This window comes from Plasmodium inui, assembly GCF_000524495.1.
Source record: "Plasmodium inui San Antonio 1 unplaced genomic scaffold supercont1.13, whole genome shotgun sequence".
In the NCBI taxonomy this organism is placed as follows: Eukaryota; Apicomplexa; class Aconoidasida; order Haemosporida; family Plasmodiidae; genus Plasmodium; species Plasmodium inui.
Window position 1 is genome coordinate 45,767 of NW_008481847.1, and position 12,605 is coordinate 58,371.

The 12,605-nt window shown below is 41.4% G+C and overlaps 4 protein-coding genes across 4 annotated transcripts; 1 reads left to right on the forward strand and 3 right to left on the reverse strand.

The window, feature by feature from the left end:
* Window positions 1-842: 842 nt before the first annotated feature.
* Window positions 843-1,040, forward strand: C922_03200 (hypothetical protein; the record flags this gene model as incomplete). Its single annotated transcript, XM_008818792.1, has 1 exon — window positions 843-1,040. The coding sequence occupies one exon, from the start codon at window positions 843-845 to the stop codon at window positions 1,038-1,040; it is 198 nt and encodes a 65-aa protein (XP_008817014.1).
* A 10-nt stretch (window positions 1,041-1,050) lies between these two features.
* Window positions 1,051-1,437, reverse strand: C922_03201 (hypothetical protein; the record flags this gene model as incomplete). The annotated part of the gene is made up of 1 exon (XM_008818793.1): window positions 1,051-1,437. The coding sequence occupies one exon, from the start codon at window positions 1,435-1,437 to the stop codon at window positions 1,051-1,053; it is 387 nt and encodes a 128-aa protein (XP_008817015.1).
* A 33-nt stretch (window positions 1,438-1,470) lies between these two features.
* On the reverse strand, window positions 1,471-2,732 carry C922_03202 (hypothetical protein; the record flags this gene model as incomplete). The annotated part of the gene is made up of 2 exons (XM_008818794.1): window positions 1,471-1,732; window positions 1,783-2,732. 2 exons carry the CDS (start codon window positions 2,730-2,732, stop codon window positions 1,471-1,473), a joined length of 1,212 nt encoding a protein of 403 aa, XP_008817016.1.
* Window positions 2,733-7,405: 4,673 nt separating this feature from the next.
* Window positions 7,406-11,227, reverse strand: C922_03203 (hypothetical protein; the record flags this gene model as incomplete). Its single annotated transcript, XM_008818795.1, has 1 exon — window positions 7,406-11,227. The coding sequence occupies one exon, from the start codon at window positions 11,225-11,227 to the stop codon at window positions 7,406-7,408; it is 3,822 nt and encodes a 1,273-aa protein (XP_008817017.1).
* Window positions 11,228-12,605: the final 1,378 nt, after the last annotated feature.

Below are 12,605 nucleotides of genomic sequence, written 5' to 3' on the forward strand. Positions count from 1 at the left end.
GCTAGCTGCTTCGTGTCCGAGGCCACTTTTTCTCTTCCAATCATTTTTCCTACACTTAGAGTCAGGCCAGGTAGGATTATTGCTCTTGTCACTCGGCTTCACAAAACATGCAACCTCTGAATTGTATCACTGCACTTAATTTGTTTATCCCACCTTATTTTAGCACTCCACCCATATGGGACAGTTGTAAGTGAATGGGAAAATGATAAAATAAAATAAATTAGGAGTGTTCATCGGATTATCAATTTTAATTAAATGCAATAAGCATATCATCGAAGTGTGCCTCTTCAGACGCTGCTACTAAAGGCGACTCCTCCTCAAACGGCGAATTGACATAATGAGAAAAATGCCCGACATCGGAATGGCCATATTCCCAATAATGGCAAAACATAACTGAGGTCTGGCAAAGACAGAAAAAAGGAAAAAATTAATCAACAATATAGACTGTGTGTGCGGGGGGGTGGGAGACAGAGATAGAGAAAAGGCATTAATAAGAGAAAAAACAAATAGGCATCCTGCTGAGTGCGCAAATATGTAATGCACAGAATGGACAGCATAAATTGGCTTCCTAAGTGTACAGGCACGAATGAACGTAATTGTGAAGGCATCTCTGCAGGAATAGAAATACTTTAGCAGATACTGGTGCACATTCGCGTGCAAGGAGTTCTGTAGAATGAACCTCTCCTGAATGTGCTTCTCTTGAGTGTGTCTGTCCTAAGTGGAGGCATCGTCTTCCCCCCCTTCACCATCACCCGCATTGTTTATTGCTCCACCGTGTAGGTGGAATGCACAATTGAGCATTGTCCACCCCCAATTGGGGCTCATAAAGCGGGTTGCAAAATATGAAAGCCATAAAGAAGGGGAAGGGGAACGTGAGGGACAGCGTGAAAGATCACGTGAGGGACAGCGTGAAAGATCACGTGAGGGACAGCGTGAAAGATCACGTGAGGGACAACGTAACAGATCAAGTGAGGGACAACGTAACAGATCAAGTGAGGGACAACGTAACAGATCACGTGAAGACAAAATCGAAATTCTAACGAGATAAATCTAACTAACTTTGAACTGTCTAATTAAGCACAGGTAGAACATGATGAGGTTTGTGTTCGTGTCAATGGCGTATTTCTTGGGCAACAATTTGACGGTCCATTCCCTGACGGCCTGTATGTACATTTTTTCCATTTTCTCCTTGTCTTCATCCCCGATGCCGTAATTGTCCTGCGATTCGTTCTTCTCCCTGACCATCCTTTCATAGTCTCCATAAAGCTTCTGGGACACCTTTAGGTCTTTAATCAGCAGGATCAATATTTTAATGACAATCCTATATCTGTACAAGATTTTTTTTAAATCTGTGATTAGCTCTACGATATTTTCTTTACTGTCATTTTGTTTAACATCGCAATTATTCTTTTCTCTAATTTCTGTATATTTGGACATCAGCGAAATCAACTTCCTCGTTTCAATAAATGTTCAAGTGTAATTTTTCCTGCTCATACACCCCCAAAATTCCCTAAAATAGGACATGACCGTTTTGGAATTTTCCTTCAACGACTTGACGAGGGTGGAAAATTCCATAACTTGTTTTCTATACATTAATTCGTGCACGATAACTTTGAAAATATTCATGATTTGCCGCTCCTGCTCCTCCACCTTGGCGTTTTCTATTTCATTTTTTAGCAACTGGAGACTTCTGCTGTTGATATCCAATCCGAAATTGACTTTCATAAAATGGCTGAATTTGGACAAGGCATTTTGTATGTTTTTTTTTCTTCCACATATAACGATTCGACATCGAATAGAAAATTACTTTCGTACACATGGTCCATCTTTTCTTTCGCAATGGTTTCTAAAACCACTTTATTTTTTTTACGTTTTGTATCAAATAGGTGGGTGAAAAACCCCAAAATGGACCTTAAATATCCCTGAAATATATTGTTTAAGAGACCAAATAATTTCTCCGTTTTATATTCAATGATGGATTTTATAATATTATTAATCGATTCTAGCGTCTCCTCCAGGAAGGATATGTCTATCCCTGTGAATTTCTCAGGGTTATACTTTAACTTCATTTCTAGGAGGGAAAAATAGTCGTAAAAATCATCCATAAACACTCTCGCTGCCACATTCTGGGTAACATTGTTGTAGCTATTATTCCAGTGTGTAAATTTCAGTGGGAATCTCTTCCCTCCATTTCCTAAATATGTTTTTATGTCCTTCTCAATCTTATAAAATTCCTTTTGGTATTGTTCAAATATATTCCTGTTATGTTTAAACGATTCAGTAAAATGTTCCAACAACTCCTGCGTATTTAGGGGAACTTTCTTCGAGAAATTGACATCCATCGCGTACAAAATTATATCCCTTCCATTGACCAACAACATATCCTGGTCTCCATTCATGTCTAAGAATAATTTCAACTTCGATAAGGCTTCCCACCCCTTCTTGTCCAAAATGTAGTAACTCCCGAATAGCTCATCGATATATTGCCTAGATGAATTGATCAATTCTTCGATTTGTTTTTTTATATTTTCCTTCATAAACGTTAACGTCCGGTGAATGCATGTGAGAATTTTTTTCTCATTTTTCATTTGCTCTTCGTAATTGCTGTACATGACAAAGTTGGTCAGATCCACAAATAAGTCTTTCGTATCATGCAGAGATAAGCCACATATTTTATCGGACAGACTTATGTCTTTCTTTTTGCACATCTCTTCCATTTGTACTATGGACATCCCCTTGTTGTTTAAAATCGCGTCGCCCCCTTCGGCGCATCTAACTGCCAACGTCCTCTTCCATTTTGAGTTTCCGCTTGTGCTAGCGCCGGCCGGCCATTTACAAGAAACGGGAAGAAAATCAGAGGGGGGCGGTTTGGGTGAAGAAGCGGGAAAGTGGCAATTACGCGATAACCTATTAGTGCAAAGCCATTCGACCAACGCGCTACCCACCAAGGGGGAGAAAAATAAAATGCATCAAAGTATGGATCGCCACTTGAGAGGCGATCACCTCCCACCCATCTTCCAATCTTTTCCGCATTACTTGAACAAAAGGAGTGAATCAAATCCAGAGATGTGTATATCCAAAAGCACTTCTATCTACAACGGGGAAAAACAACATAAGGAAAAAAATAAATAGGTGAAAAAAAAAAAAATTACACAAAGTAACTCGTTCGGCGGGTACACACATTACCACCGCGAACGCTTGGCGATCGATGCTGAACCAGGGACAACACTCCAATTTACCAGAATGTTCAAATAATATAGCCAAAATAAATACATTGCCGTTTGAAAACGACATAATTTAAATTCAAGGGGGGATCCAAGAACGAAAGCTAATCCATAATTCAGTGTTTTGCAAAATTACAATTATCTTATCCTTTTTTCTCTCTTCTTCAGTTTTCATTCTGATAGAAAAAAAAAAAAGAAAAAAAAAAAAAAACGATTGGACCGCTCTACCTATTACGACAGCAGAACCCTTCCTCATATATACACCTATACAGCTGTACACGTTTTGATGCGTACTGTTTAGATCTTCCCATTTATCGGTACGATTCTCTCTGGACAGGAAAATTCAGCTCTCTTTTTTTTTTTCTTCTTCCTTTTTTTTTGCCAATAAAAAGGAAAACGCACAGCTTTGTAATTTACCTTGGAGAATCTTCGCTAAATACATGAACGTGTAAAATACAATAAGTAGTTCCTAACTGCATCAATTCTTCCTCACATCTCTGGTTAAGGGGGTTCTAGGTGCTCATCACGCGTAGTTAGGAACCTTGTTCTGAGCAACGACTAAATGTTGAACAAACGCGGTTTATAATAAATACACCGTGTGGGTAGCAAAATTTAAAAGGACTTCACCTGTTCGCGTTTATTTTGTCGTTTTGCCCCTTTTTTTTCCAGCCGTTTTTTTTTTTTTTCTTTCTTTTTTAAATTTGCCAGAAAAAACAACTCCCAATATATGGCTTAAACAGTACAACAAACTATGAACAGCTTGTGAAGAAATTTTTTACCACCCCTCCCAGCAGCATGACGCGAGATAAATTAAGAACACCTCTACCTTCACACGTCTTGTCACTTTTTCTTGGCAAAATTTGCGACCCCTTGACCGAGTGAATAGCACTTCAGTTGTTCTCCCGTACTTCGCCAATTCGCCTTTCTGTTCCTACCTGCCAATATTATTATTAAAACGGTATCTGCGTCCTTGCTTGCCACCTCTTCGCCATTTTAGCACACACGGCCCCTCTTCTCTGCCAGCTCAACACACACACGTGACACATTTCAGTAAATTTAATTCCCCCCATAAACTTTGACACCACATAAATGAGAAATTTTTCCTCATCTCAGCTGTGACTATTTTTTACTATTTCTTCACCTGCGTTCCCTTCTCGTAAAACTGAAAGTCAGCTCGTTATGTAGTAAGTTACCTACTTGCACATCTATGAGGACATACAGACTCACGCGCGGCACGCAAACTCAACACGGACGACACGAACATGCATTCTCATCCACACGAGTGAAGAAAATAAAAATCTATGCTGAGATTACTACCCAAAATGAAAGAGAATAACTTGGATTCGACAAAACTAAAGCTGTGGACAATGAGTTGTCACTTGCTTCAGAAAATACTGATGCCCTCCATGTGTAGGCAATTTAATTACACGTGTATGTATAACCACATATAAAAGATGTGTACCTCTACACACTATACCTACTCATTTAGCGGCATGTATATGCACATGCGCAGGCGCGCGATGCACCGCTACACAGGTTGCTCATATATCATCTGACATTAAAACAGGTAGCGTTTCACTCGTCGCGGTTCGCCAAGGCTGAAGGGTTTTAGACAGTGCTGTGACTAAATGGTGTGTGCACTTTTCAACGATAAAAAAATTGTATACATTTAAAAACTAGTACATGTATATATTTTTTTCTTCTTTTTTTTTTTTTTTTTTTTTACTGTACTATCATAGGTAAGAGGTAGGCACATATATATTCACACATACGCGTGGCTACATGGTGGACGCCTAGAGGGATGTGCCATCCAGGTCGATTTGCAACTCATTAGTGAAAAAAGAAAAGGTTTCTTCTTGAAGGCGGTAGTGGTGAGGCATTTCACCCTCCGTTAATTAACCCATATAAAACTACTGCGTTATTACGCATGCAAAAGTGTTTACTCAATGTATAGCCAATGGTACACAAATTAAAGTGTCATGGAAAACGCATCTAACACATAGGGTGCTCAAGGTCACCTTTCAATTAGGTCTTCCCCAAAAGGTAATGACATATTCAATATGTTGCAAATGGGATTGAAAAGCGAAATGACCTACTTCCTTGCCTAATTCGTTAACAGTCTAAAAGGTTATGAAGTCAGTGTAAGAATAAAATAACAATGCAGCGACAGGTTAAGTCATGTAGCTTTATTCACTCATATCCTTTTTATGGTCACCTGCAAATTGCCAGTGCTTTACTTTGAGCGTCTCTTAGGGAAACGCCTGTAGAACCTCCCCATTGCAACATTCTCGTAAAGGGGAATTAAAAACAGTTTGTCATCTAGCACACTTATCATTGGGCCTCGAGACGCGAGAAATATGGCCTCACTCTCGTACACAAGCGCGCGAATAAGCGTCTACATTAACCCACTTATGTATATGTGAATCTACATGTGCATAACGATTCACATTTCCCGTCAATAATGTGACAGGCGTATTCCTGCACTATACTATCTTCAGAATGAAAATGGAACAATATCATCTGGGGAGTACTCCCATTCGTATGGGTTTCATTTCGCAAGGAGTGCCATTTTTCAGGACATTAGAACAGCCCCTTAATCGCTTCTCATTTTGTCCGACGTGCATGTGTTAAAAGTTGCCTTGAGAAAGAGAAACAAAGGAGAGACTACACTAAGAGGAAAACTATTTAAATAAGGGTAAATGCCTAAAATTGAAATGTAGCAACGTTTGTACATGGTTAGAACGCTCCCACTAAATTACAACAAATGCATTTTGCCGCAAACATCCCTGCTTAAACACACGTGCAGCTCCGCAAGAGTATATATAATGGTTCAAAGAAAGGGCTGCTTATAACACGCACAAAAGGGGTTAAATAGGTTGCATTATATTGCCTCTCCGTTGTTTTGTGTCCCCCCTTTTATCTTATCTCACCGGATTAGAAATGTCTACCGCTGCGCACTCCCACGGAACGTTTCAAATTTTTCAGACCGTAAAATTTTCAATGGCTAGTGTGCAAATAAGCCAAAGTTGATTTATCGTCTCAAAATTTTTTTCGTTTTCTAGTTTTTTATTTTTTTAGTTTTCTAGTTTCTTGTTTTTTTAATTTACTAGTTTTCTAATTTTTCTAATGTTACTAAAAAACATAAAATCACAAACGAGTTAATTAAATGAACCTAGTCGACCTTATGCGCGGGAACGTGCGTATTTGTGCGTGGGGGGGGAGGGAGATCCCCCCCAGGCGTTCGCATCATTTTGGCGTCGAAAATAATTTAACAATTCCACAAATAAACAATGCATCTCAAAAATGGGCATGAAAAAGTAGTGCTACAGTTGGAAGGGCAGAAGGATGAACTGCTTGGAATTCATCAAGCCCCCCTGAACGCGCAGTCCGTGCAGGGCGTGCAGAACGCTGGAAAGCGCCGAAAGCGGCCGCAACCAGCCGCAATCAGCTGCAACCCACCGCAAAACTGCGCAATAAACGCATAAAAAATGTACATAGATGTACAAAATGTTCTCCCTGGTGCCACTTTACACTGCGCGCCCTGTCACAGGCGAACGTATGCAAGCACGCATAAGGGCTCTCGCCTCCCGCTAGACGAGGGCGTGAAGCTGCAACGCGTGCTTCTCAACTGAGGTGCTTCAAAAAAATGAAAAAAAAAAAAATGGGCATTAGCTTCACAAACGTTCATATTTACATTAAAAAAGGAAAAAATAAAAAAAAAAATATATACACTGGGGGTACCTACATACGTACATATTTATGTATAGGTACAGATGTACATTCTCCCACGGGGCATTGTGGCTAAGAAACCGTTCTACCATTTTGATAAAATAAAAATCCGAAAGGAAATTACGTAAATAAATAATGGGTGAATAGTCGATTCTTCAAATCTGTTCATTTCATAGGAGTAACTCAATATGGTGTGCTCTTCTGTACTCTTCAATTATGAGTGCCGTCTGTCTAGACAGGCGTCCAAAACAGGGAAGGTCTTAATTCTCTGTCAATTTCAAATGGGAAGTGCGTGGGCGGAGCTCTACAGTCACTTAGAAAAATATAATGGGCGTAAAAAGAACGCACGGAAATTGCTTGCACGATGGCCTCTATAGAAGTGGTCCTGGGGGCGGGTGTCCTCCACAGGGGGGAAAAAGGCTCTGATAGGCTATCCCCCTAAAGTGACCCCATCAATCATTCGCCTGGATGGAAGACACGAAGTTCTTCTTCTCATACATATCCGCAAAACTCTTCGTGCTCGTCCAATTGTAATTACAAGGATTCACTTTATTGTCATTACCTCCATTCAGCCCAGACGACATTATTATCTGCTTGCATTTGAACAGCTCCTCTCTTAAAATTTTTATCTGAACCATTAAGTTTTTTATTTCATTTTTGTAGTGCTTACACTGTAAACAGGAAGGGCCCAAAAAATTGTAATCCCCAAATGGGTTAAAATTGTTGGAGGAAGAATTAAAAAGTTCGCTTCCATTTGTCACTTCTTTTTCTTTGTGACAAAACAGGTTCGTGTCTCCTTTAAAATCGGTGAACCTATTATCTGCTTCATTTGTGCACTCGAAATTTTCGTTAATACTATTACAGGAAAGGAATATATTTAGCAGGTTGTTTGTGTAATCCATTGGCTCGTTCTCTTCTTTCTCATTTGAGTTATACTCCTTCGATTTAGTGACTTCCTCAAACTGGCTATTCTGCAGGGGGTGAAAGGCTTCCTCTTTAATAAAAAAATGGCTGTACGTGTCGTTCGAAGCGCTGTGTTTTCTAAATGGGTTTCCTGTCTCTTCTCTAAATGGGTTTCCCCTGCCCTCGATGAACGGGTTCCCCATGTTCAGAGTGAGGTTAAAAATACCGCCCAGGTCATCACCCATTCCGCCGCTTCCCTCCTGCAGGGACATGCTGGAGTTTTTCGCCCCCTCCTTCAAAATGAACGCAGAGTTGTTGCTCTTCTTTCCAAACAGGATGCCGCCTATTTGGCCTACTGCGCCTACCCCGTCTCTCGCCCCAGAAGTTTCGAATCCGGTGAACTTGCTATCCAGGTTACCCCTCGCGTAATTATAAAACATACTTTCCTTTTGTTGCACGAGTTGTTTGTTCGAAATGATGTATCCGCTTGATTCCTTCGAGGGCACACTATTTTCTGTGCAGTTGGAGTAATTGATTGTCTGGAAACAGCTGTCCTCCACCTGCTTCCTCTCCTCCAGATGGTTCTCACTGTTGAGGGTAGACTCCGTGGTGGATTTCCTCATAACGCCATGATTCAAGTTAGTAGCATTATGGATGTCAATGGGCTTGCCTCTGTTCTTCACACTACCTACACTGTTAAAGGTTGTGCCCTCATTATTCTCCTTCTTATTCTCCGTATCTTGCTTGCTATTCGCCCAGTCAAAGTTCGCTCTGGAATTAGTGCATACAACAGCGCTCACTTCCTCACAGGTAACTTTCGCCTGACTCGTGGGATTCACCCCACTACAGCTACTGGTCCCTTTGACGATAACGTCTCTTCCGTTTATTGCACTGCTCCTACTATTTTCGATGGGGTTTTCGTTTTTGCTAGCTTTTTCTCTAAAGACATGGTCCTTCCCGTGACTGCCGATTTCGACTTCCTTGCCGCTGCTCTGCTCTATATGCCCCTTTTCCTGATCGGTACCTTCGCGATGGTCACTCTCCCGCTGGTCGCTCCCGACGTGCTTCCTGTTCCTGGGCGTGCCGGCATTACTTCCACTTTCCGTTGTGCCCTTCTTCGAATTCTTATTTCCACTTTTGTTCGTACTAGGCGTATTGCTGCCCTTCTTAGTGCCTTGCGCTTCGCCATTCTTGCCCTTGGCATTTTTCCCCTTCTCTCTCTCTACACAAGACTGTTCAACGGGGCTGAAATCGTCATTCTTTCCTTCCCCAGCATTAAAAAATTTGCTACTTCCATTTTTCTTATCGCCCTGGTCCTTTTCATTGTTACAATTTTTGCTGATCGGATTCTCCTTTTTAGTGTTTTTCCTTTTCTCGTTCAGTTCGCTCTTCAGTTCAGTGTTCCCCATGCAAAGGACTTCGCTAAAGGTACTTGTTCTGGTGTTGCTTCCTCCATTGAGTGCATTACTGCTGTTGCTACTTCCGTTATTGTTTCCTAAATTTGCACCCCCCCCTTTTTTATTCTTATTCTTCTTTGACATTTTGTTTTGGCCCTTTGTGGTGTTCCCTGTTAATGTAACACTGCCATTTTTGTCCCCGTCTTCTGGTTTTAATTCCCTCTCGTTGTTCACCCCGTTGGTTTCAATGGCCTCTTTTTCAGCTGCCAAAACTGGTGTTCCCATACCACTGACCACTTCACTCGTCCCAGCGTCAATGAATCGAATTACACTTCCCACGTCTGCAAGTTCCACATCAAGCTTGGAGCCCACGCCCTCCTCCACATGCTCATTTGTAAAAAAACAGTTGTTAGCTCCACTTCTACCCGTGTCATCAAAACTGAGATGATCAAAGGTGTTGCAATTGGAGATGTTCGCGAAGCTGCCTGTCTTATTATTATTGTCACTAGCATCAAATATGGTCGACAGATTCGCATAATTCTCGAAAATGGAAGTATTATTGGAGTTGTTGGAAATATATTTCGAACCTATTAAGTCGAAGTTTCCGTCTCGGCTGCTATTCATGTCTGTTATCAGCTCTTCCTTAAAATTGTCTACATTTGTGTGAGCCTTTTTGCACAGATTTACGTTCATTCCGTCTGCCTGATTTGCTGAGTCTTCTTCTCCATTTGCCATTTCTGTCACGCTTGGAAAAAATTCGCACGGCCTGTTATAGGTCAGCTCCTGGAATGGGTTACTGTCCTGGACGTCGCAACTGCCTTCTCCAGCAATACCGCTACTGACAGCACCACGGACTACGCCGACGACATCGCCTACCAAGTCGTCGACTATTCCACTTCCCGTGGCAACGTTGGAAGGCCCCTTGTTCTCCCCTCCCTGCGCCTTCGAACCGTGCGAAAAGAAAGAATTCATCCCCTGAACGCTTACCGCATCGGAGTTATCCCTCCAACCAGTCTTCGTCCTATTATTTTCGTAATCGGTGAAACAAAACTCAACAACCTTGTACGCATTGTTGTCCAGCATATCAAAATTCAGTCCACATTCCGTCGTATTGCTATTATAGCTCAGAGTCTCATCATAGTACATGTTGTTTTTGTTCATGAAAGATGTGTTCATGTTTGTCGTTTTCTCGTAATTTAGGGTTCCTAAATCGTTTAGCTCATTTATCCACATAGAACTACCACTACTGTTGTTGCCACTTTTATTATCAATGTTGTTTTTTAGACTTTTCTTTCCACTATTCAGGGGTTTGGAATTCCATGGGCTCTTAAAGATGGTCGTGGGGCAGTGTGTGATGGACGCGTTGATGGAACTGCACAGAAGGTTATTCAAGCCGCTGCCCAGGCCCCTTGCCAGCCCACTTTCCAAATTACTCATTTTGTCGCCACTGCTCAGACCGCCACCGTGACCGCTGTTCGACCACGTTGAGTAAAACGAAGCATTCTTGTTCAAAAATAGGCCACTCTTATTTGAGTTGTAGTTAAAATGTGGCATACGGATCTTCAGAATGCTCTCCACCTTCCTCCTGATTTCTTTGTCATTCTTATTATGCTGAGTCAGAATGCTATCGATGTTATTTCTCCACTTGTTCCATTTTTTTTCCCAAATGGTCCAATTCAAGTGAGCCTCGTTTTTGTCATTCGAATCATGATAAAATGCACATTTCTGAAAATAATCACAAGCTCCATCTTTCGCCATCTGACATGCTTGTGTTTTGTATACTATGGGGTGGAAAATTTTCTCTAATTTGGTGTGTGCCAAAGGGCAGTATGCATCATCACATTTTTTCATACGTGGACAATCGACCGGCAAGTAAAAATATTCGTTCGTTTCTCGCCTATCAAACTTGTTTATCTCGTACGGATACTTCTTCAGTTTGTTGAAGGACTTGGTCACGGGCACACCGATGCTCATCTTGTTCTGTTGTGAAGTGCCAAGTTGGGGGGTGCGACGAAATGGGCCAAAATGGCAGAAACTCTCAGACGGCGAGGCGATACTTTCGTGTATTTCAGAAATGCGGGGAATTTGGAAATTTAGGAAAGAGAGAAATGGCAAAGTGGTGAGCGTGCGAACGGGCGAAAACTTCGGGAAAAGAAACGCGCAAAAGTTTTATCATGAGCCCCTTCCCGCTATAGAAAACAGAAAAAAAGGCACGGGGAAATGCTCAAACCCGATTCATGAATACGTATATATGTGCCCACGTAATGGGGAAAAAATATGCGTCAACTAGGGTTAACATAGACCATGGTAGCTCATGCAGATTTGATTCTTCCTCTTTTCGAATGCGTGTTTAATTGTTTCTCTGCCCTTTCGTTAGCGTGTTGTGTCCTCGATCACGAGAGTGTCTTTTGATTTCATATCTATACGGGAATGAAACAGTCGCTTCGTTTGGCTTCCTTTCGTTTCGCTTCGTTCCGTCTCGTCTCCGTCCCTTTCCGCTTCCCTTCCAATGCGCGTACTTTTTCACACAAAAAAAATAATCAAAATTAAAACATCATCAAATTGGTGGACAGGTATGCACGCGGTAGGGGTGGGGTGTAGGCAGGGCTCACACTATATGTGGGTGTGTTCCCTTGTAAAAAAAAAAAGTTGTGTATAACACAATGAAAAAAGGGAGGAAGAAAAACGGGACATACTTCTTCCAATGACCATTCGTGCAAAGGGCATTATATGCCCACTGATACGTGTATGTTTTGTTTGTCTCTTTTCGAAGAACTTGGGGGGATTAGCTTTTTCGTTGGCGCGCTGTTATGTTCGTGTATGTATGTGCGAACGTACGCATATAGGCATGTAAATGTGTACACACGATTTGTCACCCCCCCATTTCGATGACGCAAACTCGGTAAAGTACGATGTCGCGTGGTAGCCTCAGGTGACGTGCAGTTATCACGCGCTAACACGATAACACGCCAGCCCACAGTGAGGTATGCAGAACGCGAATGACTAATGTAAGCAAACCATATGAATTCGTGTTCGTCTCACTTCCTTCCACAAATATTAATAACATGAATTAAAAAATAAAAAAAATTACTCTACGTATCACTGCTACGAACACTGTTCCTGTGAATAGCAGGGAAAAACGACTCACATGTGGCTGGACTATACCCGCTTTAAAAGGTATAAGAAACGTAAGCTTTCCTTGTGCATTCACAATTATTACCCAATAAGATCGCTAACATAAACGTATGGTACACATGCATGTAGATAAGTACGTCTTGATGTGCGTACGTACACATAACAAATCTTTTTAAACAGAAAGACACAAAAAGGGCGTGTAAAAAAAAGGCAAACC